The sequence below is a fragment of the Aspergillus clavatus genome, genomic scaffold, assembly GCF_000002715.2.
Source record: "Aspergillus clavatus NRRL 1 1099423829802 genomic scaffold, whole genome shotgun sequence".
Lineage (NCBI taxonomy): Eukaryota > Fungi > Ascomycota > Eurotiomycetes > Eurotiales > Aspergillaceae > Aspergillus > Aspergillus clavatus.
The window spans coordinates 2,406,070-2,429,626 of record NW_001517097.1 but is presented as its reverse complement, the minus strand read 5'-3'; the positions used below and the strand labels follow the sequence as shown (position 1 = coordinate 2,429,626).

The 23,557-nt window shown below is 51.1% G+C and overlaps 6 protein-coding genes across 6 annotated transcripts, besides 16 other annotated features; 2 read left to right on the top strand and 4 right to left on the bottom strand.

The window, feature by feature from the left end:
* Nucleotides 1-64: 64 nt before the first annotated feature.
* ACLA_041460 (glutamate--cysteine ligase) lies at nucleotides 65-2,411 on the bottom strand (the record flags this gene model as incomplete). Its single annotated transcript, XM_001271353.1, has 7 exons — nucleotides 65-1,066; nucleotides 1,127-1,712; nucleotides 1,775-1,900; nucleotides 1,956-2,098; nucleotides 2,156-2,221; nucleotides 2,274-2,346; nucleotides 2,401-2,411. 7 exons carry the CDS (start codon nucleotides 2,409-2,411, stop codon nucleotides 65-67), a joined length of 2,007 nt encoding a protein of 668 aa, XP_001271354.1.
* Nucleotides 2,412-3,683: 1,272 nt separating this feature from the next.
* Nucleotides 3,684-4,151, bottom strand: ACLA_041450 (NADH dehydrogenase [ubiquinone] 1 beta subcomplex subunit 7; the record flags this gene model as incomplete). Its single annotated transcript, XM_001271352.1, has 3 exons — nucleotides 3,684-3,788; nucleotides 3,883-4,007; nucleotides 4,100-4,151. The coding sequence occupies 3 exons, from the start codon at nucleotides 4,149-4,151 to the stop codon at nucleotides 3,684-3,686; spliced, it is 282 nt and encodes a 93-aa protein (XP_001271353.1).
* A 472-nt stretch (nucleotides 4,152-4,623) lies between these two features.
* ACLA_041440 (putative APSES transcription factor) lies at nucleotides 4,624-6,866 on the top strand (the record flags this gene model as incomplete). The annotated part of the gene is made up of 3 exons (XM_001271351.1): nucleotides 4,624-4,671; nucleotides 4,750-4,936; nucleotides 4,996-6,866. 3 exons carry the CDS (start codon nucleotides 4,624-4,626, stop codon nucleotides 6,864-6,866), a joined length of 2,106 nt encoding a protein of 701 aa, XP_001271352.1.
* Nucleotides 6,867-8,310: 1,444 nt separating this feature from the next.
* Nucleotides 8,311-8,336: a microsatellite.
* Nucleotides 8,312-8,336: a microsatellite.
* A 384-nt stretch (nucleotides 8,337-8,720) lies between these two features.
* Nucleotides 8,721-8,762: a microsatellite.
* A 937-nt stretch (nucleotides 8,763-9,699) lies between these two features.
* ACLA_041430 (uncharacterized protein) lies at nucleotides 9,700-11,442 on the top strand (the record flags this gene model as incomplete). Its single annotated transcript, XM_001271350.1, has 1 exon — nucleotides 9,700-11,442. One exon carries the CDS (start codon nucleotides 9,700-9,702, stop codon nucleotides 11,440-11,442), a length of 1,743 nt encoding a protein of 580 aa, XP_001271351.1.
* Nucleotides 11,443-12,155: 713 nt separating this feature from the next.
* Nucleotides 12,156-12,196: a microsatellite.
* Nucleotides 12,157-12,196: a microsatellite.
* Nucleotides 12,197-12,279: 83 nt separating this feature from the next.
* Nucleotides 12,280-12,305: a microsatellite.
* Nucleotides 12,306-12,641: 336 nt separating this feature from the next.
* Nucleotides 12,642-12,669: a microsatellite.
* ACLA_041420 (threonine/serine exporter family protein) lies at nucleotides 12,670-15,267 on the bottom strand (the record flags this gene model as incomplete). The annotated part of the gene is made up of 1 exon (XM_001271349.1): nucleotides 12,670-15,267. The coding sequence occupies one exon, from the start codon at nucleotides 15,265-15,267 to the stop codon at nucleotides 12,670-12,672; it is 2,598 nt and encodes an 865-aa protein (XP_001271350.1).
* Nucleotides 15,268-17,117: 1,850 nt separating this feature from the next.
* Nucleotides 17,118-17,152: a microsatellite.
* Nucleotides 17,119-17,152: a microsatellite.
* A 389-nt stretch (nucleotides 17,153-17,541) lies between these two features.
* Nucleotides 17,542-17,576: a microsatellite.
* Nucleotides 17,577-18,474: 898 nt separating this feature from the next.
* Nucleotides 18,475-18,495: a microsatellite.
* Nucleotides 18,496-18,708: 213 nt separating this feature from the next.
* Nucleotides 18,709-18,759: a microsatellite.
* A 1,080-nt stretch (nucleotides 18,760-19,839) lies between these two features.
* Nucleotides 19,840-19,867: a microsatellite.
* Nucleotides 19,841-19,867: a microsatellite.
* A 646-nt stretch (nucleotides 19,868-20,513) lies between these two features.
* Nucleotides 20,514-20,547: a microsatellite.
* Nucleotides 20,518-20,547: a microsatellite.
* A 140-nt stretch (nucleotides 20,548-20,687) lies between these two features.
* ACLA_041410 (Mis12-Mtw1 family protein) lies at nucleotides 20,688-22,734 on the bottom strand (the record flags this gene model as incomplete). Its single annotated transcript, XM_001271348.1, has 5 exons — nucleotides 20,688-21,279; nucleotides 21,341-21,509; nucleotides 21,558-21,722; nucleotides 21,782-22,378; nucleotides 22,512-22,734. The coding sequence occupies 5 exons, from the start codon at nucleotides 22,732-22,734 to the stop codon at nucleotides 20,688-20,690; spliced, it is 1,746 nt and encodes a 581-aa protein (XP_001271349.1).
* Between the last annotated feature and the right edge of the window lie 823 nt (nucleotides 22,735-23,557).

Sequence of the window (23,557 nt, the reverse complement as noted above, 5' to 3'; positions counted from 1 at the left end):
AACCACCAATGCTACTAGTTCTGAAACGGATATCATCACCTGCTTGCTAATGCAGAAACGCTCATTATTTTCGTCCTCTGAGTAATTGCCAACCCGCACTTCCGTCTCTGCCTTCTTTCACGGCCATCTCATCAACGGCTTTCACAAGATCATAGCAAATCTCTTCTGAGACTACACTGTCCTGCTTATACGCCGGATGGGAAGCAACGAATTCCCGGATCCACCGAGCACCTGTCCAGAGCGTTCCGTTTGCTCGTTTCCTGATCAGGTCAAGGTATGTAGCGAGGGAACACCGGGTTTCCACATCCACATTGACACTATTCAAATAGGACTCGACGAGGGGGATCAGACCCGGGAAGCCTCCGTCATCAGAACCGTTGATAATGTCGTTAATAGTCATAAGATCGTACTCCAAGTCCACGGGACCAAGAGGCGGCGATGGCGGCGGTGTGTTGTTCGCAGAAGAAGTAGCTGACGACACCTCGCTAGCGGTGGTCGAACGTTGATTATGTCTGACACGGCGCGAGAAAGGATTCCTGCGGAAATAGAACTTGCGGTCATGAACGGCATTGCGAGCATGCGCTGTCTCCATGTTCTCAGTGGTCCGCTGGATAGGAATATAGAAGTTGAGGTCAAAACTGAGGATAGCACGAGTGATGAGCACAATGAAGATACTGAATGCAGCGTTCTCAAAGTCAGTCATCTGGATCTCCATTGAGCGGAACTCAACTCGCCAGCCGATATCGGCCTTGTCCGGTGGGGGAGGCTTGAACCGCATATGCTGCCAGTTCGTTGATTGTAGGTTCTCAAAATGATCTGCCTTGTTGAGATCCAACTCTTCCAAATCCTCCGAGAAAATGACCAAGGGATCACGGATGAAAAGGTGCGCGAAATGGGTCGCCAGCAAATCATCCATGCCACCCTCCACGAGTCGCTTCTTAATATCCTCATCGACAATCAGACCCGGATCCAGATACTCCTTCCGTAGTCGGGGATCATGAGAGATATATGTCGAATTTGAGCCATACCGAGACTTGGGGATTCTCCACCGGTCGTTTTTCAGGGGCTACGGTAACATGTCAGTCCTCATATTCAGGACAGTCTGACACCGAGAAGGAAAACTCACTAGTTCACCTAGTTCTTCCCGTGTCCGGTCGTCGACCGCATTTCCTATTTGATTCCACCGGACGTCTGTATCAACCAGAAATCCTTTATAAATCGGCGTCGCAGCTGTCAGTGCCAGAAGGATTGGTCCTAGAGGGCTCAATTGGTCATAGAGCTTTCGTCCCTCGGTGATGTTCTTCGCTTGGAATGTGATCTGCAGACAGCAGCTGCCCATTCCGAACGCCATTGCATCCATGTAAACATGACCTTCCTTTGCAGCTCCGTTCCGGACATCGTTATCTTCAGGCCAGGTGTGAAGGTCATAATTGACCGTTGGGTCATTGAATGGTACTGGAGTATTCTTATCCACATAGACAGGAACATTCAGTTCGACCTTCCGGCCCCTTCTTGATCTGATGTTCGCTGCTAGTGTTGGGAATCTGATGTGAGGGTTGGCGATCTCATCTGGAACGAATTGCGAGCGCAGCGCTGGTCCAGATGGAGGGTAATAAGGTTGGATATAGTCGTCCTTTGTACCCAGACGGGGGAATGTTGTGAGTGTGATGGGATACTCGTTTTCAGCCATATGTGACTTTGCAATTTCCCGTCTGTAGCCGAATATTAGTGTTGCTCAGGCCCCCAGATGAGGCAAGTCAAGTATAAAACACACCTCCACTTCATGTTCGATTCCACTTTCAAAAGATCCTTGAAGTCAATCCCCCATGGCTGACCTGGAGTAGCCTCGAGCATGAACCGGCCAAACTCGGGGTGGAAATGGGGAGGGTCCTCATTTTCACTATCACCGAATTAGACAACCCAAGAAGAATAGGACATCGCTGTAATCGACTTACTGCTCTTTCCCATGACCAGGGTTGGAGCCGTTTGTCTTCCACAAAGCCTCATCCCGAGCCAAAGACTTCAGAATCTCGGCCTGAGCTAAAGACAAACGCGCCTTCTTTGCCTCGTCATCGACTGCTACCACGAGGTACTCGACCTAATCTTGCGTGAGTCATCCAGCCAACTGAGCAAGCTCAATAGGAGAAAGATCTACCTCATCACCCCAGAGCAAAGCATCGCGCTCCTTCCCTTTGGCACGATTCCAAATAGCGAGCAATTGCTGTCTTACGTGAGCTGTAGAGTCAACTAGAAACGAGCTTCGTCCGACCAACCTCGATACCCCATTTTCGCACTTGATCGGATCGTTTCTTGGCTTCTTCCCATTCCAGGGCTGTTCCAAGAGCTCTAAGAGAACGGATTAGGATCAATTCTCAGAAAGCAAAGGGTCTCTCAACTTACAGCAGACCCATTGTATCATACAGATATCCCAACTACCCTATACGGACGACCGCAATCGCGAAAGAAAGTACAAAGCCGAAACCCCGCAGGAAGCAAAGAAAAGTTCCTGGTAGTCCAGACCTGTGACAGACACAGGAAATGAGAGAGTGGGCTAACACCGGTGGCAAGTGACGCTGCCCCTCCTCTATAGGTATATGAGCACACTCTCCGGTCGTCCAGGGGCAGGAGAAACAGGAAACAAAAGGGGATATTATCTGATCATCATTGCAGAAAAAGTCCAGACTCGACTTTATCTACTTTTTTTGCGCCGTAGCTTCGGAGAATGGACTCAACTGCCTATTGGCGTAGAGCATGGACGTGGGCAGCGTAGTGGGGGGATTTTTCAGTCTTTCCGCGGGGCAGCAGAAAAAGGTGAATAGTAAGCAACCAACGACAACACTGGTTCTATCGCCGATAAGGCAGCGGAAACTGCGCGAACCCGATTTATAAGCAATTAAGCAGCATTTTGCACGCTTGAGCGCGGAGGTGTCGGATCATGTGATTACGTCTATAACACGTAATAGTCGTGGAAACAGAAACGGTGATCTATATCGAACAGACCCCGAGTCATTCAAGGGTCTGTGACTCTGTGTTACTGCCAAGTGGGGTGACAGTGAGTCGTGGGCTGATCTATGACCATAATTATATGCAGCCTTGGGAACGTAAATTTCCTGATTTATCATCAGGAACACGAGGTGCAGTATGTTTGAAGGGTCACTCATTCCATCATAGCATAAGGGGCATGGTACCAGGAATGAGGCGCAGCTTAATAGGCTGTTTTGCCTCTATGTCTATGTCAATAACTTTAACGTTTTAATCATGGTTGCCGCACCTCAGACATTCAAACACGAAGAGAAAATAAGCAAAAACGACGGCTCAGGAAAGAATACGAGACTGTCATCAGTTCTTTCTCGAACAGTTGCTCTGCTGACAAATTGGAGATTTTTAGATTAACTTCCAAGCTGCCAGAGCTGACCCATCCCCTCAAATGGTGGAGATATATGGATAGTCGACATTCAGGATCGTTTCAATCCAGGTGAGAGCTGCAGCAGGCCCCAAAGGAACCCCCGAGCTTTTAGTAGACGCGAGCCTCAGCTACTCAAGGCCATTTAAGTCGCCAAGTTTCAATGCGGAGAAGTTCCCAACGCCAGAGTCAGTGCATGGACAAATAACCTCAGATCCTCTATTATGTACATAGTCCGTCACTCCTTTCGTTTCAAGTGCACATGCCGATCTCCAAGATATCAATTGCTCCGGGCACCGTCCTTTGCAGCTCGGAGTTCGTCCATCTTGGCGACGCGCTTCTTGAACTCCTCATATTGGCACTTTTCGTAGCTGTGTCTCTCCTCCTAGCAAGTAGAACAATCAAGTTAGTTCATGTAACCACTTGAAACAAAGAAGCAGAGTCGTCAAAGGGACGGGACGTGGGTCCGGTTAATGTACCTCGCACTTCCACGGAAGGTAGTACTCCTGCTGTCGGCATCGGTTCAATGGGATCAGGAGGCCGGCGCAAGAATCGCGATATTGAAGAGGAAGACGGGCATCGGACATTTCTTGACGAGTAGCCGCTGTATTCAGACCATTAGCGGTGAGTTTGGACGGTGATGATCCTTCAGTCTTCAACTTCTGTGATCGGATCCCAATGGCAACAAAAACATACAGGTGCTCTCCGCAAGCCCAACGGCGCTCTTTACTGACTCGACGACGGTCATTTCGATGTGGAAAATGGACGCGGGGAAGGGTTATGTCCTGAGAATGAGCAATCAATTACGCAGCGAGGTTTGGAGCTATTCTCGGCATGCTGTTCCTTCCTTCCCGATACAGTCAGGTGACACCACGTGACTATAGTTCTGTAACAGGAATAGCGTTCTTCGGTGACCACTTTACGCGGTTCTCCCCTTCCCGGCGCGTCTTTACCAGTCAGCCTGCAAAGCATCGCGTTTCTGGGATGCCACTGAGCCTACAACGAGCCACTGGTGGCTGATAACTTTTTACTGGACGCATTCTGATTGATTATTTTGTAATGCGTTGGGCCTGAATTCTTGTCGCATAATCTTTAATGCCCAGGAGGAGGAGCATCTAGGCTTTTGGATTGGTCGTCAGAAGCCGCGAGGCCGCGTCGAAAACCAACTGTTGTTCGGGAACATACTGATTGCATCACGACGGTCTGCGGAGGCGCACATCATGGCGGCAGTGGATTTTTCTAAAATCTATTCTGCTACATATAGCAGTGTGAGTTGATTCCCCCCTACTCTTTCACTGGGCAAGTACCCCTTCCTGCCTTGCAACACTTCTGATGGGGTCGAATAGGTTCCAGTATACGAATTTAAGATCGATGGCGAAAGTGTTATGCGCCGGCGCGGCGATAACTGGATCAATGCAACACATATCCTTAAGGTAGCCGGGTTCGACAAGCCGGCGAGAACCCGGATCCTGGAGCGCGAAGTCCAGAAAGGCACCCATGAGAAGGTACAGGGTGGTTATGGTAAATATCAAGGTGAGCAACCCGATATGATGGAGCACGCGAAAGCTATCATCTTCTAAGGCTTTTAATAGGGACATGGATCCCCCTCCCTGAGGGTCGCTTACTTGCCGAGCGCAATAACATTATTGACAAGCTCCGTCCAATATTCGACTATGTCGCAGGAGATCGCACTCCTCCCCCGGCTCCGAAACACACAACCGCAGCGTCAAAACCAAGAGTCTCAAAGGCCAATAAGTTGAAAGCCGCGCAGGAGGAGGCGGCATTCAATGCAGCTAAACCAATTCGCAACATGGGCCCACCCAGCTTTCCCCACGAACAGTACGAAATCAATCCAGGGTTTGACGATAACGAGTCAATTGAGCAGGCGACTCTCGAGTCATCGTCAATGGTGGCAGATGAAGAGATGATGCCCATGTCCCAAAATGGAGCTTATTCTCGTAAGCGCAAACGTGGGCCGAACGGAGTCACCGCCATGTCGATCAGTGAACAAGAACACATACTCTACGGTGACCAACTACTGGACTACTTCATGACCGTCGGAGATGCCCCAGAGGCCACACGGATACCACCCCCGGAACCGCCGACACATTTCCAAGTAGATCGTCCAATCGATGATTCAGGCAACACTGCTCTTCATTGGGCCTGTGCGATGGGCGATCTAGAAATCGTGAAAGACTTGCTGCGAAGAGGTGCAGATATCAAGGCACTGTCCGTCCACGAAGAAACACCCCTTGTACGTGCCGTTCTGTTCACAAACAACTACGAGAAGCGAACATTTCCTGCACTACTGGATCTGCTTCTAGACACGGTCTCATTCAGAGATTGGTTTGGAGCAACGATTTTCCATCACATAGCGGAGACTACTAGAAGTAAAGGGAAGTGGAAGAGCTCTCGGTATTACTGCGAAGTCCTGCTCGACAAATTGCACACTACGTGCTCCCACGACGAAGTTGATCTATTGCTATCTTGTCAAGATTCCAATGAGGATACGGCTGCACTTGTTGCTGCTCGGAACGGCGCCTTTCGGTTGGTGAACCTGCTACTTACGCACTGCCCGCGAGCCGGAGATCTAGTGAACAAGGAAGGTGAAACGGCGGCAGCCATCACCCAGCGAGCACACCCACCGGAACGCGAGATTCCCCCTCCTCCATCATCGATCGCCATGGGCAACGATCATACTGGAGTTGAGATTGCTGCCACAGGACCTTCTGACCAAGACCCCATCACCCTGTCTCCCTCGGCTTCTCCAGCTACCTCGATACTACTTTCCAAAATCAGTGCCATCATGGCTGAAACCAACAAGAAGCTCGCTATGAATTACGGGTGTAGCAAGCCCACTCAACAAGATTTGGACGATGTAACGAATCCGGAAGCGTTGTATGAGCAATTAGAACTGGATCGGCAAAAGATCCAGAAGCAGACTGCTGTCTTGTCGGTTAAAGAGGTCAAAGAGCAGCCGATCGAAACACAGCTGGAACGATATGAGCGACTCCGACAGAGCTACGAGTCTCTCTTGGAACAAATCCAACAAATCCGGCTTAAAGAGCGCCTCGCGTCACTACCCCCACCGGCGAAAGAAAACATGATGCCCTCGTCTAGTGATCAGAACAAACTTCGAATCCTCTATCAACTCTCTCGGCAGCTCTGTTCAGTCCAGAAAGCACGTGGCGCAGCTGTTCGAGATCTTGCCCAGCAGACGGCCGATGCAGGCGTTAGCACCAAATTTGACGTGCATCGGAGGCTGGTGGCTCTCGCCACGGGGTTGAAGGAGGAAGAGTTGGACCCCATGGCGGAAGAACTGGCCGAGACTCTGGAGTTTGATCGAATGGATGGACAAGGGCCTGGCGGCGAGTCTCCTGAGCCAGTGCACAAGCGTCAACCACCTCATCGGGAACCATCATCACTCCCTTTTACAGGGCCTACCGTCTCCGTCGATGCCTGAACAATGAATATATGAAGCTTCCCCCCCTTTTTTTGGGCACGTTTGTTTGAGATCGAAACTTGTAGTGCTAGGGGAACGCTCCACCTTTGCAACAATGACGGCGTTTCATATTATCCCCAAAGGGATCTTTTATATCTTTGTCTTCTCATTGCATGTACTGCATCTACTTATGACTACTTCTTGCTCATTGTACTTCTGGTGGACCGTATGCGGTGTCTTGCCAACAGATACCCCCATTTCGAATTCTCATCTCATCTTCCGTTGATATGTCATGTGCCGATATACAGAGTCTTCCCTTCAGAGTATCCACTCGGACTCAGGTTTCTGCGAGTTGTTCTTCCATCATTCCCAGTCAAGAGGCCAAGGTTGATTATGCGGATGGCGTTCGTTGAGTTTCTATGAGAGAACGGACTGTACATAGTTAGTAGGGACATGCCACAAGTTCATAACGTGGTTAACCGAATCATCTGACATGAGTTGCGATAGTGAACCTTCCTGACACGACTGATCATCACTCAAAAGTCTTCAATCTCCCCAGTTATTGGCTCAAGAGCATTGTCTGCATGCACATCCTGCAAGCGGAGCACAACCGCCTGTCTAGCCAGTCAGAAGCAGCAGACGGCGGTTCCTGGACGAATGCTGTAGCTGAAGCGGTTTGCTGGCGGCGAGAAAGGCCACGTTGAAGACGCTAGACTGGGATCAGCCAGATGGAGCGCGAAGACTTGGCCCAATCATCAGTGGTCTTGGGTAGATATTGATTTGTGCTGTATTAGATAGCTACCTAGGTAGGTAGGGTACACAAAGGGTTTGTGGTGAACATAGTACTGAGGACTGAGGTAATAACTGTGATAAGGGCCGAATTGGGTATCTAAGGTCTGGGGAGAATAATGTAATACACAAAATAGGCTGAATAGGAGGCTATCTTACATAGTTGAGTATGTTAAAAAGAGAAGATCATTGTCTTGGAGTTGTTTCAATGGGTCAATTATTTAATTATAGCTGGAGGTACTCTTGTAACAATTGATGGTCAGGCAGACAGGCACACAAGGAACTGTATGTAAGGTATTGAAGATTCCATTTATCATTATCCTTATTATCTTCCAATCAGCATTGTCGCTCACACTGGGGCTAACTCAGCCTGGTCTAGACTTAGTGCCAAGCGAGCCAGTCAGCATGCATACTCAGAGTACATCTGACGGGACACTCCAACCAGTTCCAGTTCCATCGCTGACATGGATGGGACTTAAGTAACCGGGCAATCTGTATCTGTACTGTAATTACTGTACTATTCTCTGTATCAATCAGCCTTTCCATGCCATTGATTGTTCATTATTTTGTTTCCTGTCCTCTCGACAGTAGTGTTGACTTCAGTGGACTTTAGCAAGCAGGACCTTAAGCTTTAGGCCTGGAGAGCAGTTCTTCTCTCCTCCTTCTCCTCCAGTTCCTCTCTCTCTCTCTCTCTCTCTCTCTTTTCTAGATCTTCCTCCTCCTCCCCGTATCGTGATCCGTCCAACTCACTATCTTCACTTCTCTCCCCCCTGTCTTCTTCTTCCACCACTTCTCTTCTTTTTCCCTTTTTACTTATTCTTCTTCTTCTTCTTCTTCAAAAGTCTCTATTGATCCCTGCTTGTCTCAAACTTACCATTCTGATATTGCATCCACGCGTGAACCCTCATCAAGTCCATCCTAAGCCGAACCCCCAGAAGCGGGCGGGAAAAGCAACGAAAAAAAACGCAGCAGGTGACTGGCGCGTATCTGGCCGATACCCGAACTTCCACCACTTCGTCCTTCTTCCTCTTCCTCTTCTCACCATCTCTTCTTCGTCTTCGCCCCCCTCCCCTCCCCTCAAACGCCATCATCTTCATCATCTTCATCATCTTCATCATCTTCATCATCGTCTTCTTCTTCTCTATCCCTTCTTTTCCCCTCACGCGAGAAAGAGAGAGAGCGAGGGAGTTCTCCAAAAAAAAAAAGCAATAATTGAAAAAGACAGCCTAATAGAGAGAATCCCGAACACCAAACAAAAGAAAAGTTTCTCAACTTCTCTCTTCCTCCGAAGCGACTCTTAGCTCTTCGCCTCGTCTTTTTTACAACATCTTACTATTCTCTTTTCTAACCTCGTCCTCCTCTCTTCTCTAAGCTATCGCTATCTTTCTCTCTCCGAGTCACCCGTTGCCTATCTCGCGTCAAGCGTCTTTTCACACACTTGCTGGGGTTGCAGCGCACACTCCACGCCTTTTGACCCCCATCTTTTCTTTTTAATTTGGATTCTTTCTTCACAAAATAAATATTTTTCCATTGCTCTAATCGGCTCTTTCGATCTTTCGACTTCTGATCGCGCCTGTCGTCGCTGCCTTTCACTACCTCACCGGTCCTTGGGCTGAGGCTTCGGTCCGAGACTCGTTGAGCCAATTCCTGTTGATTCTATAATTGGATATCGCCTCGATTATTCTCTCCATCTGCTCTTCTCACCTGTCCATTTCTTCCTTGGTTTGCAGGCGAGATAGTTCTCGCGGTTGGTGTTGTCGGCTAGTCCTCCCCACTCACACTTCTCAGATCCTGTCTGCTGGTTCTTTCCCCAAAGCTGAAAAATCACACCACTTCACACACTCTCACTCTTTGTCTCATCCATTGACTGGCCTTCTTCGTGGAACAATCTCTACTGTTTCGTTTCTCTCCCACTCTCATCCATCGATCATAATAAACTTAATACGTCGAACGGAACACTCGTTGAATCGTCAAATTCGTCCTTTCTTCCCCGGTCAAAAATATCGTTTGAAACCATCTCTTGGTGCACATATTGTTTATACTACATTCTACACGATTCTGAGTTATGGACGCTGGCGGTCTTGCTCAAATGACTTACAATTCGTCCTTCGGTAACGGCAACGGCCTTGGAGTTCCGGGTTCCGGGTTCGCTTCTCGGAGAAAGGGCTCCCACGTCAAACGCTTGAGTGTGCCTCCTCCCCACATCTCGACCATCGATGAGTCTCAGCCGTCTGCACCGATTCCTCCCACCCCTCGCACTAGTCGTTCGCATCTTTTGGCGGGTCTGAGAACTGCTCCCAAATCTGCGACCTTGCCCTCAGCCGCTCACCGTCAGCAGCATCTTGGCCTGGAAACAGGACGATATGGAGCACATTCCGGTGGCGCGGCTGAACGTGTTCCGCAGACTGCGACGGGCGCTGCCTTTCCCCGACACTCGTTCGCCACGAATCAAAATATGGACATGGGAACCGGTCGCCCAATGTACACTCTGCCGGAGCAGGTGCTTGCACCTCCGGCTCTGGACATCGCCGGCGATATGCCTATTGACGACAATCTTTATGCGGAATTGATGTCGACGAATCTTTTCCTGGCTGCCCAGCAGCAGCGCTTGCAGCAGCAATTGATCAGTGTGACCGCTGCAGCACAGCAGTTTCAGGGACTCAATCTCGGAAACTCCTCTATGGGTCACATGCCTGAGATACCCTCTCTTTCCGTCCCTGCCATGGGCTTTTACCAACAGCAACTACAGCAGGGTGTACAGCCAGTGGTACAGCCCGTCCCTGGTCAGCCGGGACTTTTCTCTGTGTACAACCCTCTGACTAGTCAGCAAAATTATATCTATGACAACACTTACATGCAAGACAACGCGTATTCTCCCTACCGGGAAGAGGAGGATCAGTATCCCGTCATGCAAGCACCTACCTTCCGTGCTGAGGTCTCCCCGCCGCCTGAGTCGGCGCCATCTCCCCTGAACCGGCCGCAGACAAGGTCACCCCCCAATGCGAGCCCATCGCCACCTCGGGAGGTCGCCCCTCTTCCCCCACCGTCCGCCAACGCTTTCCGTCGGGGCCACAAGAAGAGTTCCTCTGTCAGCCCCGTAGCTCGTACCACGATTGACACCGCGAGGGCCAACAATGTCTCCATCACTGCTGCAGGTCCTAAGTCGGCTGTCTTTCCCCCGACTCCCGCTACGGGTACTTTCGGACCAGGTCAAGGCCGTGCCGGCGAGCATCCCGTTCGCCAACCCCGCGGCCCCCCTTCCCTGGAAGAACTTGTTGCGAAGCCGACATCCAAGCATGAGGGAAGCAAAAATTTTGCCACCCGCCAACGTCGCCGTGCTCTCCACAGTCTTGTGCGAGCAGGCATCGAGCGACGCGGCGAAACCCGGAGCTTTGGTTACAACAGCAGCGGTGGCACCAATACTCCAGCAAGCGAGAAGGATTTTGCATTCTCTGATGGGGACGATGCTACCGTGCGTAGTGGAAGCCTTTCGAGCAAGCCAAGCCTAGGCAGCTTGCGCGCCGTTGCCAATGGAGCCATTGGTTCTGAGCGGAAAGAGCGTTCTTCCCGGGAGCGCAAGTCTCAGGACAGCCCGTACAATACGACCACTCCCATTAGCGAGGACGGCAATTTCTTTGGTGGCAAGTTCGCGGATCTCCGAACGGAGCAGGCTCCTCCTCCAAGCGGCCCACCATCCGTCGCTGCTGTCGTCGCAGGTCAGAAGACGGTAGCTCCGGGTCCCGAGAGGCGCAAGACGCCAATGCTTGTGCTCTCCAGCGCCGAAAAGCGCAAGACCCCGTTCATGTAATGCGAACGTCGTACATAATGTGACTGAGACGTAACGGACCTGCACTTGGATGTCTTTCCTTTCATTGTTTCCTTCTCCGAGTTTTTCTACTTTTTCCTTCTCGAATCAGTATGGATAATTATTTCTTGCGAGGGCGGGATCTTGATTCTTATGAGTTTACTTTTACTGTCCATGACTTTTCATGGTGTTTGGAGCCTCATGAATAGTCGACCAGCCACGAAACGTTGCGCTGGTCGAGTGATGTATCGAGCGCTTCGAGATGAAATTTTTTTTTATTCCTGTATCCCTTGCGATTTCATTCTTTTTGATCATTGATGAAGACATGTACATCGATCGGCTCGGCGTGTGTCCTATACCTTCCCAGAGTCGATCTAAATGACTGATTCTGGCTCGTGGCCGATCGATCTCGACTTCTCTTCATCACCTGTATGTACATCTGGCTATGTACATGATAATTCACATATCTGTCTCATTCTATTCCCTGGGGCTTTTTTGGATGATTCCACGGTTGTAACCACACCCTATCAAATCATGAATCTATGTTTCTTCTCCATCTCGAGGACAAAACACTAGAAGATACAATACAGTAGAGTCCATTGGCAATGACATAACAACCACAACCCACAGTCACCATTGCTATGCTTTGTGATGCTATGCTCTGCTCCAGGATATAACAACTCATGACTCATGGCATCGTATTCGGAATATGCTGAATGGTATGATATGATATGATATGGTATGGTATGGTATGATAGATGTCCACATGGACATGAACATGGACAAGGGTCAAAACGTAAACGAATGCTTTTTCCTGCGTCTCATGTGCCACACACACAAAAAAAAAAAAAGAAAGAAAGAAAGAATCAAAAACCACAACAAAAAGTGCGCCGACATTTGCGCCAACAATAAAGAGTTCCAGGTCCGGGAAGGAAACAAGGTGAAGAAACAATGCCAGAAGAACCAAAACAGGGCCCGCTGATGACTCGCTCGGTGTTCAAATCAGACATGACAATGGAGAATCGATGGGAATATGGATGTACCAGTGTTGTTGTTGAGTGGTATAGATGGTGATATGGCTTGCTTGCTTGCTTGGATGGAAAACATGGGAAGAATGAGGAAAGGAAACACGCTGAAAGGACAAGATGACGCTGGTAGATGCGGAGGAATAGTGCAAGGGATGGAATTGGACGTATGTTTGGGAGAGAGAGAGAGAAAAAGAGAGAGGGATCAGAAACTAAACAGGCCGCTTCGTTTCTTGCCGAGTGGGTAGACAACCAGCGCGGCAAGGAATAGACCGACCGTAAAGCCGATGGCGACCTGGACCATGCCATAGCCGATGTCGAAGACGACGCCGTGGAACTGATCCGCGGAGGCCTGAGTCATGTTGCGCGCGGCGTCGACGAAGCCCTGAGTGCCGTTCGAGATGACGGCGTAGGGGGAAGCGTTGGAGGTGATAGACTGGGCGGAGGCGATGCCGGAGATGAGGGAGCCGCTAGCGGCGAGGCCGGAGGGGACGAGAACGAAGATGGCCGGGAGCATCGCGGCGGCGGCGAGGCCATGGCGCAGGCGGCTGTAGAGGTTGCCAAGGACGCCGATGACGAAGGCGCCGAGAGCGGAGGACACCTGCGTGGAGGAGGCGAAGCGCTTGGCGCCGAAGTAGTTGGTCACGTACCCGGCGAACGCGATGAGGAGCATCATGGGGATCTGCTTCCATTTGGCCTGGTTGACCAGCGCGAGACAGAGGGTGAAGAGGATCACGAAGGGGAAGTGCTGGAGGTACTCGTTGCGAATCGGCGAGGGCGGGCACGTGTAATCGTTCGAGGCGTCCGAGTCGAGCAGGCCGTAGACGGCCGTGCCGATGGTGATGCCGAACCCGAGGAAGAGCGAGTAGATGATGGCGTAGACCATGCGCACGGAGCCGGCCACAATGCTGCGCGACTGTAGCTCCAGGCTGGAGCACAGCACCATGTACCCCGGAAGGATGAGCGCAATGGAGGACTGCGCCAATGCCGAGAAGCAGAAGAGCCGCTCCCCCTCATAGCGGATGCTGCCAAAGGCGCGCGCGAGGAACGAGGTCAACACCGCCGCGGAGATCTCAAACACGTTGGAGTAGAGGTTCGAGCGCGGCGACAGGACCAGCTGCAGCACGCCCAGCAGGCAGCCCAGCAGGAAGGCGATCGGCATGTCGATGGGGCGGCCGTTGAACGCAAACGGTGCTACCGACATGGAGGCGAATCCGTGGACCAGGATGAGCATCCATACCGGGTACTTGTTCTTCGCTTTCATCACCTCCTCTAGCCGTTGGATGGCTTCCTCCACTCCGATCACGTCGTGGATCACCTCCTTGTAGATCGTATGTACATCCGAAAGCTTGCCCAGGTCGACGCCCTGCGGCGACCGCACCACTTTCACCTCAGTGGTGTGCGTGGACGCATCGTCAAACGAGATGATCATACAGCCTGGTATGTACAGGAACTGGCCATCGATCTCCAGAACCCGAGCCGTCATGGTCATGTATTCCTCGAGACGGTGGGTCGGCGCGCCATACTTCATGAGTGCCCGGCAGAGCCGGATGAGGTATCGCTGGCGCGAGAGGAGTTCCGCGATGTGTACGGTGATGCGGATCTCGTCTTCTAGCTGCGGCTTGCCCCAGCGTTTACCCATGCCGGGTGTCGGACCGCTGCTCCGCGAGCGCTTGAGCATTGCGATGGGCGAGCTCGAAGAGGTCTTGGTTGTCGAGCCGGAGAGCGAGGTGCTCGACTGGCTAGGGGATTTTTCATACCACTTCCGCGGCCGATGGGATTTCCAGCCGGAGTCGGGAGAGGCGCCCCGGCTGCTGATCTCCCCCAGACTGCTCTGGCGGGAGTGGACATATCGGCCGCGCGAGTAGGGGTTGCCGGATTGGTCGTGGAGTTTGAGGAGAGACGAGAGGATGCCGCCCCGGTAATGGGTCGGGGGTTCGACGTAGGCGTCTGGGTCCCTCTCTTCGAGAGGAGTGGTCTGACCAGAACGGAGCCCCGAGGACGGAGCGCGGATTCTGGTCAGAAAGTTGAAGTCTTTGCGGGTCATTTGTCGAACGAGTTGATGGGCCTCTTCAGTGCGAGTGGGTTTCCGTCCATCTACGAGGTTATCTTCGTCCTGGTCGGTGAAATCGTCGTAGAAGTTTTTCTCAGAGAGGCTGATCATGGGAATTTCATCACCGTCTTCGGAGGGCAGCACCACCTCGGGAGTCGAGGCAAGCGATGACGGCACACTCGATCGGGGGCTTGGCTTCGGAGATTTTGTAGGACGCCCCAGCACGGACGCCAATCGTTGGGCGCGCTCCTGAGCAAACTGAATGGCTCTACCCTTCTCCCTACTGATCTCATCATCTCCAGGAATCTCTGGTGGGCTCACTCGGGGGTGGGCCGCGAGGCCCGTGACACCTGCGGGTACGTTGGAGGCGGTCTCCACCGAGGGTAATGCTTGGAAAGCTCTGTCTGCAGATGGAATGCTGGCGGCGGCGGGCAATGGGCGTTGAGGTAGTGATAAGCCCCTTCCGTCAAACCGGATCTCTGGCGTCGATCCCGCTGCAGGAGCTGGTTGAATGCCGGCCTCGCTGGCGGTGAATTTCACACGATTCGTACTCTTCAGAATGCCCGCATTCCGAGGCCTGCCCTGAGTATTGCTGGAGTCCAACGGTCTATCCTGAGACGAGCTGTCATTGGGGCTTGCAAGGGGAGAAGTACGTGGCCCTGGGGCAGATCTGTTCCCACCAAGGTATTCATCAGTATGGTTTGAACGCCTGGAGGTAAATATCGGTAGGTCGAAATAACCGCCGGCCATATTTGGTGGCTTTCTTTTAGATGCGTGACGGATTTCCGTAGAGACACACAGACACGGACTTTGTTTGTGTGACCTCTGGATTCTTTCCTGTCTCTCACAAGGTTTTTTTTCCCCCCTCTTTTAACTTGCGCTTCCACTAAATTAGATATTAATTAGAGAGGTGATCTCTGAGTCCCGTCCCCCTAAGTCTTTGAGAGAGGGGACTATCCCGTGTTGCTTGTGAAGTTGCAACGGGTAGACAGTGCAGGGTATATTGCGTAGCCTAGCAGCAGGGTTAGATACGCACTTGCATCACAGAATGAACCATGCCAAGCAAAATCAGAAGCAAATGCCGAGACGTACCTCACAGAGTTCGTGCCAGAAGCTACAGGAGATTGAAGGCACAGATGATAAGATCTTGGGATCGCACAGGTAGCTTGGGCTTAACCACTCAGTGGGATGGAAGGGGGTGAAGGTCCCGCTACCAAGAATGTGAGTACGTCACGAATACATGGTTCGAATATTGAAGCAGCCAGCAGGGACCAGGTGGGAGGAGAGCACAACAGCTGCAAGATCAGAAAGAAGGGGGAGGGAGGGTGCAGGCCAGCGAGAGGAGGGTGGTCAAGGTGCACAACGGAAGATGCACTCGCAATGGTACACGAGAATGACGATGCGAGGATGCAATAGAGGCGATTAGAGATTAAGAGGGAGATGGGGGGGGAAAGCAGATCAAGAAGGGTGCCAGATGACAGAGGGTGAAGCAAATCAAAATATAGAGGGCAGAAAAAAAAATTCAAAGGGTCTGGGCTCGTCTGGCTTGTGGATGGACACAGCCGAATTCAGCACGCAATGAATGCGGATACAAACCGCCCCCAAGTCTAATATCAATAGAGGTTCTGTGCGCAAGCATATGAAGATGAACAATCGAGATCGAGCTTTTTTTTCTCTCTTATTTCTGCTCTTTGTGTAGCAGAGGGATGTCCGTGGAGGTTGGTGAGAGGATTGTGATTTTCCTCGTTCGAGCAACAGACGTGAGGACAGGGACTTAAAAGGAGGAGGGACAAGATCTGGAGCTTTGTATCTCTGCCACAAGCCCTGGTAGGATATGATAAAAGTACTCAGGAGGTAGAAGTGAGGGCCAATAGCTAGATGGGGGGGGCAGTGTTTAGTCTGTATAGTGGTTGAAGATCTCTTGAGCTTGGAGTCACAGTAATGACGAGTCTTTCTTGAGGATGGAATCACAGACCACTCCCCCCGACAAGAACTAAATTATATCTTTTTTTTTTCTTTGTGCATATCGTCGTCCTCCAATGATGGTCAACGCAAGTTAGTTGGAAAAAATCAGGAAAAATCGCACAGGAATAATAGTCATGGTAAATCCAGACGGAAATTCCATGGTGACACCCAACCGCCAGAGCTAGAACGGTGTTCAGGCATGGCATAAGCCGACAACCAGTTGCTGTGAACAGAGCTGGTTCCACGGGATCCACGATAAGGTACCACAGTGGCCAAAGAAGTCAGTCACATTGGCTTGTGCTCCGGGGACGGATCAAGTCCTTCAGAGTTGTGAACTTGAGACAGGAGAAATGCAAGACTCCTGGAGATCAGAGCTGCTCTGACTCCATTCCGGTGCAGGACCAGAGTTCCTCCTTTCCTTCGTTTTCCTTGTTTTGGTTTGTGTCATTTTCTCTTCGATCGACAATTTTAAATGTTCCGAAAATCTGTCGATGGCGAGATAAGAGAAAAGTCAGCATCTTCAAAATGTCGCCTTATTTCTTTTTTACGTTTACCAGCATGGATGGTTGTTGGAGGCAAATTCAGTAGATGGAGAGTGGATCAACCAAGAAACAGCTTATCAATAGACAACAAGATAGTTAGTTAGTTAGTTAGTTGGTTAGTTAGTTAGATATCCGAACCAGTGGGAAAATATTTTATTTTGGAGGGGGGTGTTCTGGTTTCTGTCTCTGGTTGAGTCGGCTAACTAGGTAGATAGTGCCCGTAGTTCGCTTGAGACCGGACCGTTCGTCTAGAACACTTTCAAACCTGGGAACGGGAACTCGGGTAGAGAAGTTAGAGAAGAGAAAGAGAGAGAGAGAGACCAAGGGAAACCGTGGATCATCCAGTTGAAGATGCGGTGTCGAATGGGGATTGGCAAAGGGCCGAATGAGAGACGTCCTCGTCAGCACGTCAATCATTCGGGTTGCCGATAGGGAAAGCCGGGATTGACGGTGATAGGACCAAAGCCAGAGAGAGTGATGAGATGATAGTCGACGTTCCTTTCCTCATCGGTAGAATGATGAACGGATGGATAGATTGATAGATGGATAGATCAGGAATCAGGATGAGCGAGGCAATAGAGACAATCGACAGGAGGTGAGCTAGCGAGAGAGAGAGAGTGAGAGTGTGTGGAGTGGCGGAAGTGGGGCTGTCGGCATAGACTATAGGTACCTACTCTTAGTGAGTTGCTAAACTTGCTATCAATATCAAATCAACTCCAGCTGCCGCCGACATATTCTAAAGCATAGTAATCTATACATGATGGGATGAGGTTGAAAATGAGTAAAGATTGACGGAAAGGATACAGCAGCTGCAAGTCATCGGTCCAGCTGCAGGTTCCGAATCCGTCCAGCACATCCTGTAGTTCAACCTTGGATGCAGATGTTCCTGAGGAGTACATCATACCAACCCAACTACCTTACTTCCGACTCACTTACAGAGGAGATACCTGCAGAAAGTGGTTTATCATTTTTTTTTATCCCCTCTATTTTTCCTTATTTTTTTTTTAAAGCAATTGATGAAATTGATCCATACTTACGCACTCACTGCAGCCCGACTCAACTCCTTACATCAACTCCACTACGAGTGATAGTGATACTCCCGCGACCTACCAGTTAGATACGCAGTACGGAGGATATCTACCGACTTCCCAAATGATCTGTGTGAAGCGTTATCTCTAGCTCCGTCTGCTCGATTCTGCCCCTTTCCATGATGTCAACGTCCATCCCAAAAGGGATGTCTCAGTCTCTCATCACTTCATCAGACTTCAAGTGCGCCGCGGGGGTGTTACACAGTCGTTTCGTGTTGACGAAGTGCGAAGTGGCTCCTCCATGACCATCCCCGGTCTGAGTCCTCTTCAGGACCTGCTGCAGTGGTCTCGGACTGATACAACGTTTTTGGATCTTGTTGTTTTCCTCTCGGAGTAGACATACCCTAGACAAGCGATGAGTGAAAAAAAAAAAAAAAAAAAAACCCCCTCAGCGACAGTCATATGCGCTTTTCCCCCCCCTCTTCCCCTTTCTCAGTCTCCCAGATCACCGACATGTGCGACTCGCGACCAGACCCGCGAGACACAAGCTCCCATATTCGTATCACGCGAAGAGGGGACGGCTGCCGAGGATGACAGTGCCACCTGCTCGAACGCAGGGACCAATACTTAATTCTGGTTGGAATCAGAATCAACGAGCCAGTAGCCAGTAGCCAGTAGCCAGCTGCCAGCAGCCAGCAGTCCAGCAGTAAGGGGAGTCATTATCACACGGCCAGTGGATGTATCTCCCGTCAGCCCGTCACACCGGGGATGGTAGGGTTCCGACCCGGACGGATAATTGAAGGAGTCCGAGACGCTGAGGAGGTGTAAAGTTGTAGAATGACTGAAAGGATATTATCCGTGACGTGTGGTACTCTGTCGGCAGTAAACACTAAGCAGTGCTCTAGAGTCTAGTCATCAGTTAGTCTCGACGATATAAAAATCAGGAACGGATGGTGGATCCCGCACTTTAGCTTATTATTTTCTTCAGCTGAAATTATTGAAAAAAAAAAGAATCCAGAATCCAGCTCGTCAAGAAGGAAACACACACTCTTTCAACCATCAACCCCGTGGATCAACTTGCCATGTTCTTAGTCTTCTAGATATCCCGATTGAATGCAGCACTCGACCGAGTCCAGTCGCGTCAAGTTACGTCAAGGTTTTCAGGGTACTTATCAGCCATCATCACACCACACTGAGAGGATCACTTCACTAAATCCTCTACTCGAGATGTCAGGCGCACCGCAAAAATAGCAAGGAAGAAAAAAAAAACTCGGCAGGCTAGAGAAGCTCTAGACCAGTCTGCCAGGAGTCAGGAGTCAGGACTCACTTATCCACCTTACTTTAGTGTCGTTACCGAGTGAACGGTGTTACTACTGTTACTGTTAGCTGATTAGCATGGCGTCTCCTTGGCACTCAGAGTCAGGGTAAGAATCATCAATAACAACCACCAAGAATATACGCCGTAGGTAGACTCATAACATAAATAATAATACTATGTAAGCGTATGGCAGAAACAGAGGACCCGCTTGGGTGTGTTCTAGAAGCTCTAATAATTATTCTAATTAGGTGTACGCCCAATCCTTTCTCAAGGCTTTAGCCGAAGGTGGATTGGATGTAGATATATCCACCTACCTCCCTACCTACTACTGGTAGTATTCTACTATCTACCGTCCAGTATGAACCATCCGACCTAACCGCTAGATATCAAAATCCTAATCCATCAGAGGTATCACATTCACAATCACAATTCTTTCTTCCCGGCTTACCCAAATATCAGTCCCACGTGGCAACAACAACAACAACAACAACAACAACCTGTTCAGCAGTCAGCTTAAGCCAGGCTACGCTAGGCTAATAATGCTTAGCATCACGCCTCCTCCTGATCGAGTAGGTTGACCGATGACCGATGACCAGACTCCTGATCCTATCTATCTTTCATTATTCTATCTACTATGTGTAGTAGTAGGTATTGACTCGGCCAGGCCGATCACCCGCCCCATTTTCCTCTTTGTCGGCTGTCGCAGCTAGATCAACGGATCCTCCGACGGGAAATTACTCACTGGATAGATCGATACCTGGCCGAAAGGTGTTGCTGCCCAATGCCGGGCGATCCCCGATGAGTGCGCTAGTATAGGCTTGAGGAGGGTAGGGGCTAGGTACCTGACTACTAGTATAGAGTTGTGGGTATACCTCACTCGGGTTGATAGTGAGGTCCTAGTACTCCGTGTCTAGTACCTATGCTACGGTGCAGATGGGATATTATATCTTCATCGTTGCGGTTAAACTCGCTCAGTAGTTGTAGTGTAGTCGGTCATCTAACCCCAAGACCACTATAACCAGCATCATCGTACTTGTCCTATCCTCATCCATTCCGCCAGAATTGAAAAACAAGAAAAGCACCTCAACTCCATTGCTTGCCTCCCATACCCGCCCAAAAAGACAGAAGAGAAGAATACAAATTAAGAAAAAAAAAAAAAAAAAAAAAAAAAAAAAAAGGCTCACTCGATTGCCCGCGGCCACAAGAACCCAACCGGCCTGACCAGAGGCAGGAGCGCAGATATACATAGACGGGAGAAGGAGGAGAGGTAGAAAAAAAACAAAACAAAACAAAAGGAAGGGTGCGTCGGGTAGATGTTCACCGTCGCTCCACGCGACTGAGCGCCCCGAGAATCACCCCCAGATCCTCTCTGGGCTTTTCGCGGCGCGCACCGGCATCCTTGCCTTCCGTGTCACCCCCCTCGATCGCAAGGCGTCGCATGGCATTCCGGGCATCGCGTTCCTCGAGACGTTCCGCGCAGATCCGCAGGACTCGCGAAGACACCGCGTCCGACATGGCTCGATAGAGCTCGATGTCATGGACACCCGCCGCAAAGGAGTCTAATGTCGGACCAAGGCTGCTGGTCAAGCGTGAAAGACGGGCAGATACCACGGACGGCGTCATCGATGGTAAGATGTTGTTGCCCTGCGAAGGGGCCGATGGCTCTTCCGGTGTTTCTAGTTTTGGCTCCTTATTCGTCGTCGGATTCAGTATCGCGTAAATCTCCTGCTGCGACGGCTCCAGTAACGACGGGTCTATCTTCGCGGGCGGCGGTTTCCGAGCCGCGCCAGACTGGGCTGCTGCCGACCCTTGATCTTGATCATCAACCGTATCTGATGGTCGGGTCTTGAGTTGCGCAATCGACGGTGGTCGTAGTAGTTCATTCAGCGAATGCCTCTCCCTTTGTAACCTAATCCAGTACAAATCCCCGTTAGCATATATCCCTCACTCGCTAAATTCGAGCCTCATACCTTTGAATCTGCTCCTCAAGCTCCTTGATCTTGTCCGCATTCTGCAGGTTCTTCGGGTTCGGCTTCTTCACCACAACAGCGGGGGGATTCACATCCTCCCGCCCAAACCAATTCGAGAGCTCTGAGTTCGTCGAGAAGTCCTTGAGCAGTTCTTCCTGTATTACCCGAGCTGTACTCTCTTAGCGCTATCCCGGGAACTAACTCCCACATTACATACCTGCTAGCCGAGCGCTCGCATCTTCTGGCCGCGCTCCTTTAGGCTTCTCGCTCAATGCTCGAGTAGCGCACCAGGTCAACAGCTGTCTCATCCGCCGCGGTTCCGGTAGCCCATCTGCAATATGTTTGTAAAAGTCGGCAGTACCGACCTCCTTGTGAGGTAAGGCTGCAGATGAATAATTAGCACACTATCTCCCGCTCCATCCACAGGATCTGTCAACCTACCATTCGATGCACCCGAATCAATTAGCGAACTGGCCCGCCGCCCTCTCATTCCAAGACTACTCCGCCTGCTTTTACTCCCCTTCTCTCCCTTGGCCTCCTTCCTCATCTCCTTGTTCCGCTGTATGACAGGCGTGTCGGCCAAGGGCAACGTGATCTTAGCAGTACCAGACTGCTGCGGTTCCGGCGACACGAAGCCATTCCTTTCCTGAACATCCGATTTGCTCGGTCTGCCTTTCCGCCGTTTCTTCTCCTTGGGCACGGATTCGATGTCGTCGCGCTTCCGCGTCGACGGCCGTGTCGCACTCTCCGACTGCGTCTCTGCTGCTGCGTCCGTACCCCTCATGCTCCCTCGCGTCTGTCTCTTGCTCGCGCCCTCGGCTCTCTTCTCCCTAACCTCTGTACCTGCGCCTCCCTCCGGCTGAACTTCCGGTTTCTTCTTCGGCGGTCGTCCTCTCCGCGGCGTTCGCTGCTGCGGAGGCGGATTCTCGGTGCCGGCATCCGGCTTCTCGGGAACAGGAACAGCATCGACCGACGGCCGCGATTTCTTGCTCGGAAGCCGCGTAAACTGGAACCCCTCAATATCCTCATCGTAGACTACTACAGCACCATCAACAACATTAGCCATCGGCCTCAATCCCCCAGCACACGAACGAGCCCCGCATCCACCCCCATTCCCAACCCCAGCAGTAGAAAAGACAGGGGGTAAAGAGATAGAAGAAAGAAAACTCACCGGCCTTCCGTTTACTCCTCCCACCATTCGTCTCAACCTCCCCCTTCTCCTGAGTCGCCTTATTCAGCCGCGCGCTCGATCTCCCAGCCCTCCCGCTGCCGGAACCCGAGCTGGCCGCCGGACGCGGTTTTGACTGCGCCTGCGACGGTGCCATGTCAATCTCGCGTAGCGCGTTGCGATGCTTCGATGAGGTGTGCGGAGCCGCGAGAACAGCGACGGTCATGTCCGAGCCGGATGGAAAGAATGTTTGGTTTCGTTTGCGAAAGCCAAGGCCAGGGGCCAAAATCCCGCGTGCCGGGTCAAAGGTGGTGTCTGTGTGTTTGGTGTTGCAACCCAGCGCCAGCCCACGCAACGCAGACCGCTGATATCAACGACCGGTCAATGACCGCTCCGGGTCCACGGTCGAGGGCGATACGATTCCGTCTGATAAATTTGGTGTTCCTTTTGTTGTTGGTTTTATTTATTTTTTTTTTTTTCGCGCGGTCGCAAAGGCTGTCACGCTCCCGGGCTAGACGGGGTTTCCGGGCGACGAGTGTTATTTGTTTCGAGGGGGGAGGGGATAACGTGTGCCGCACGGTCGCAATCCCACCGCTTTTGCGTTGCCGGGTGTTTCGCAATAATGAGCGGGTTACTGATGCGGTATACTGGCGAAAGAAGCGGGTATGGAATTATCACGACTGCTTGCGCAGCTCGAGCGTCAACATTGGCGTCCGGATTGACGGGGTTTTGCTCTTGCAAGTCGCCGTCGCTAGCACGCGGTTGTTTTGGTCGTTGGCGCGTGGGGAGTCGCGCTAGGCTGTTTTGGGCGACTGTTCACTGCTAGGTCACCATCACTAAGGAATAACATCTGGATCGAAGGCTTCGAAGTAAACAATATCTACAGGATAGTCTAGACACACGATAGGATCAAATAGGAGTAGAAAGAGTAGAAACACATGTATGAAAGAAGAATGTTGAATCTCGTTCTCATCTATGTACCTCATGCACGAAATTGACCTGGCTGCGTCTAATATGTTCATACCAACACTTTCCCACCTGTACACGCT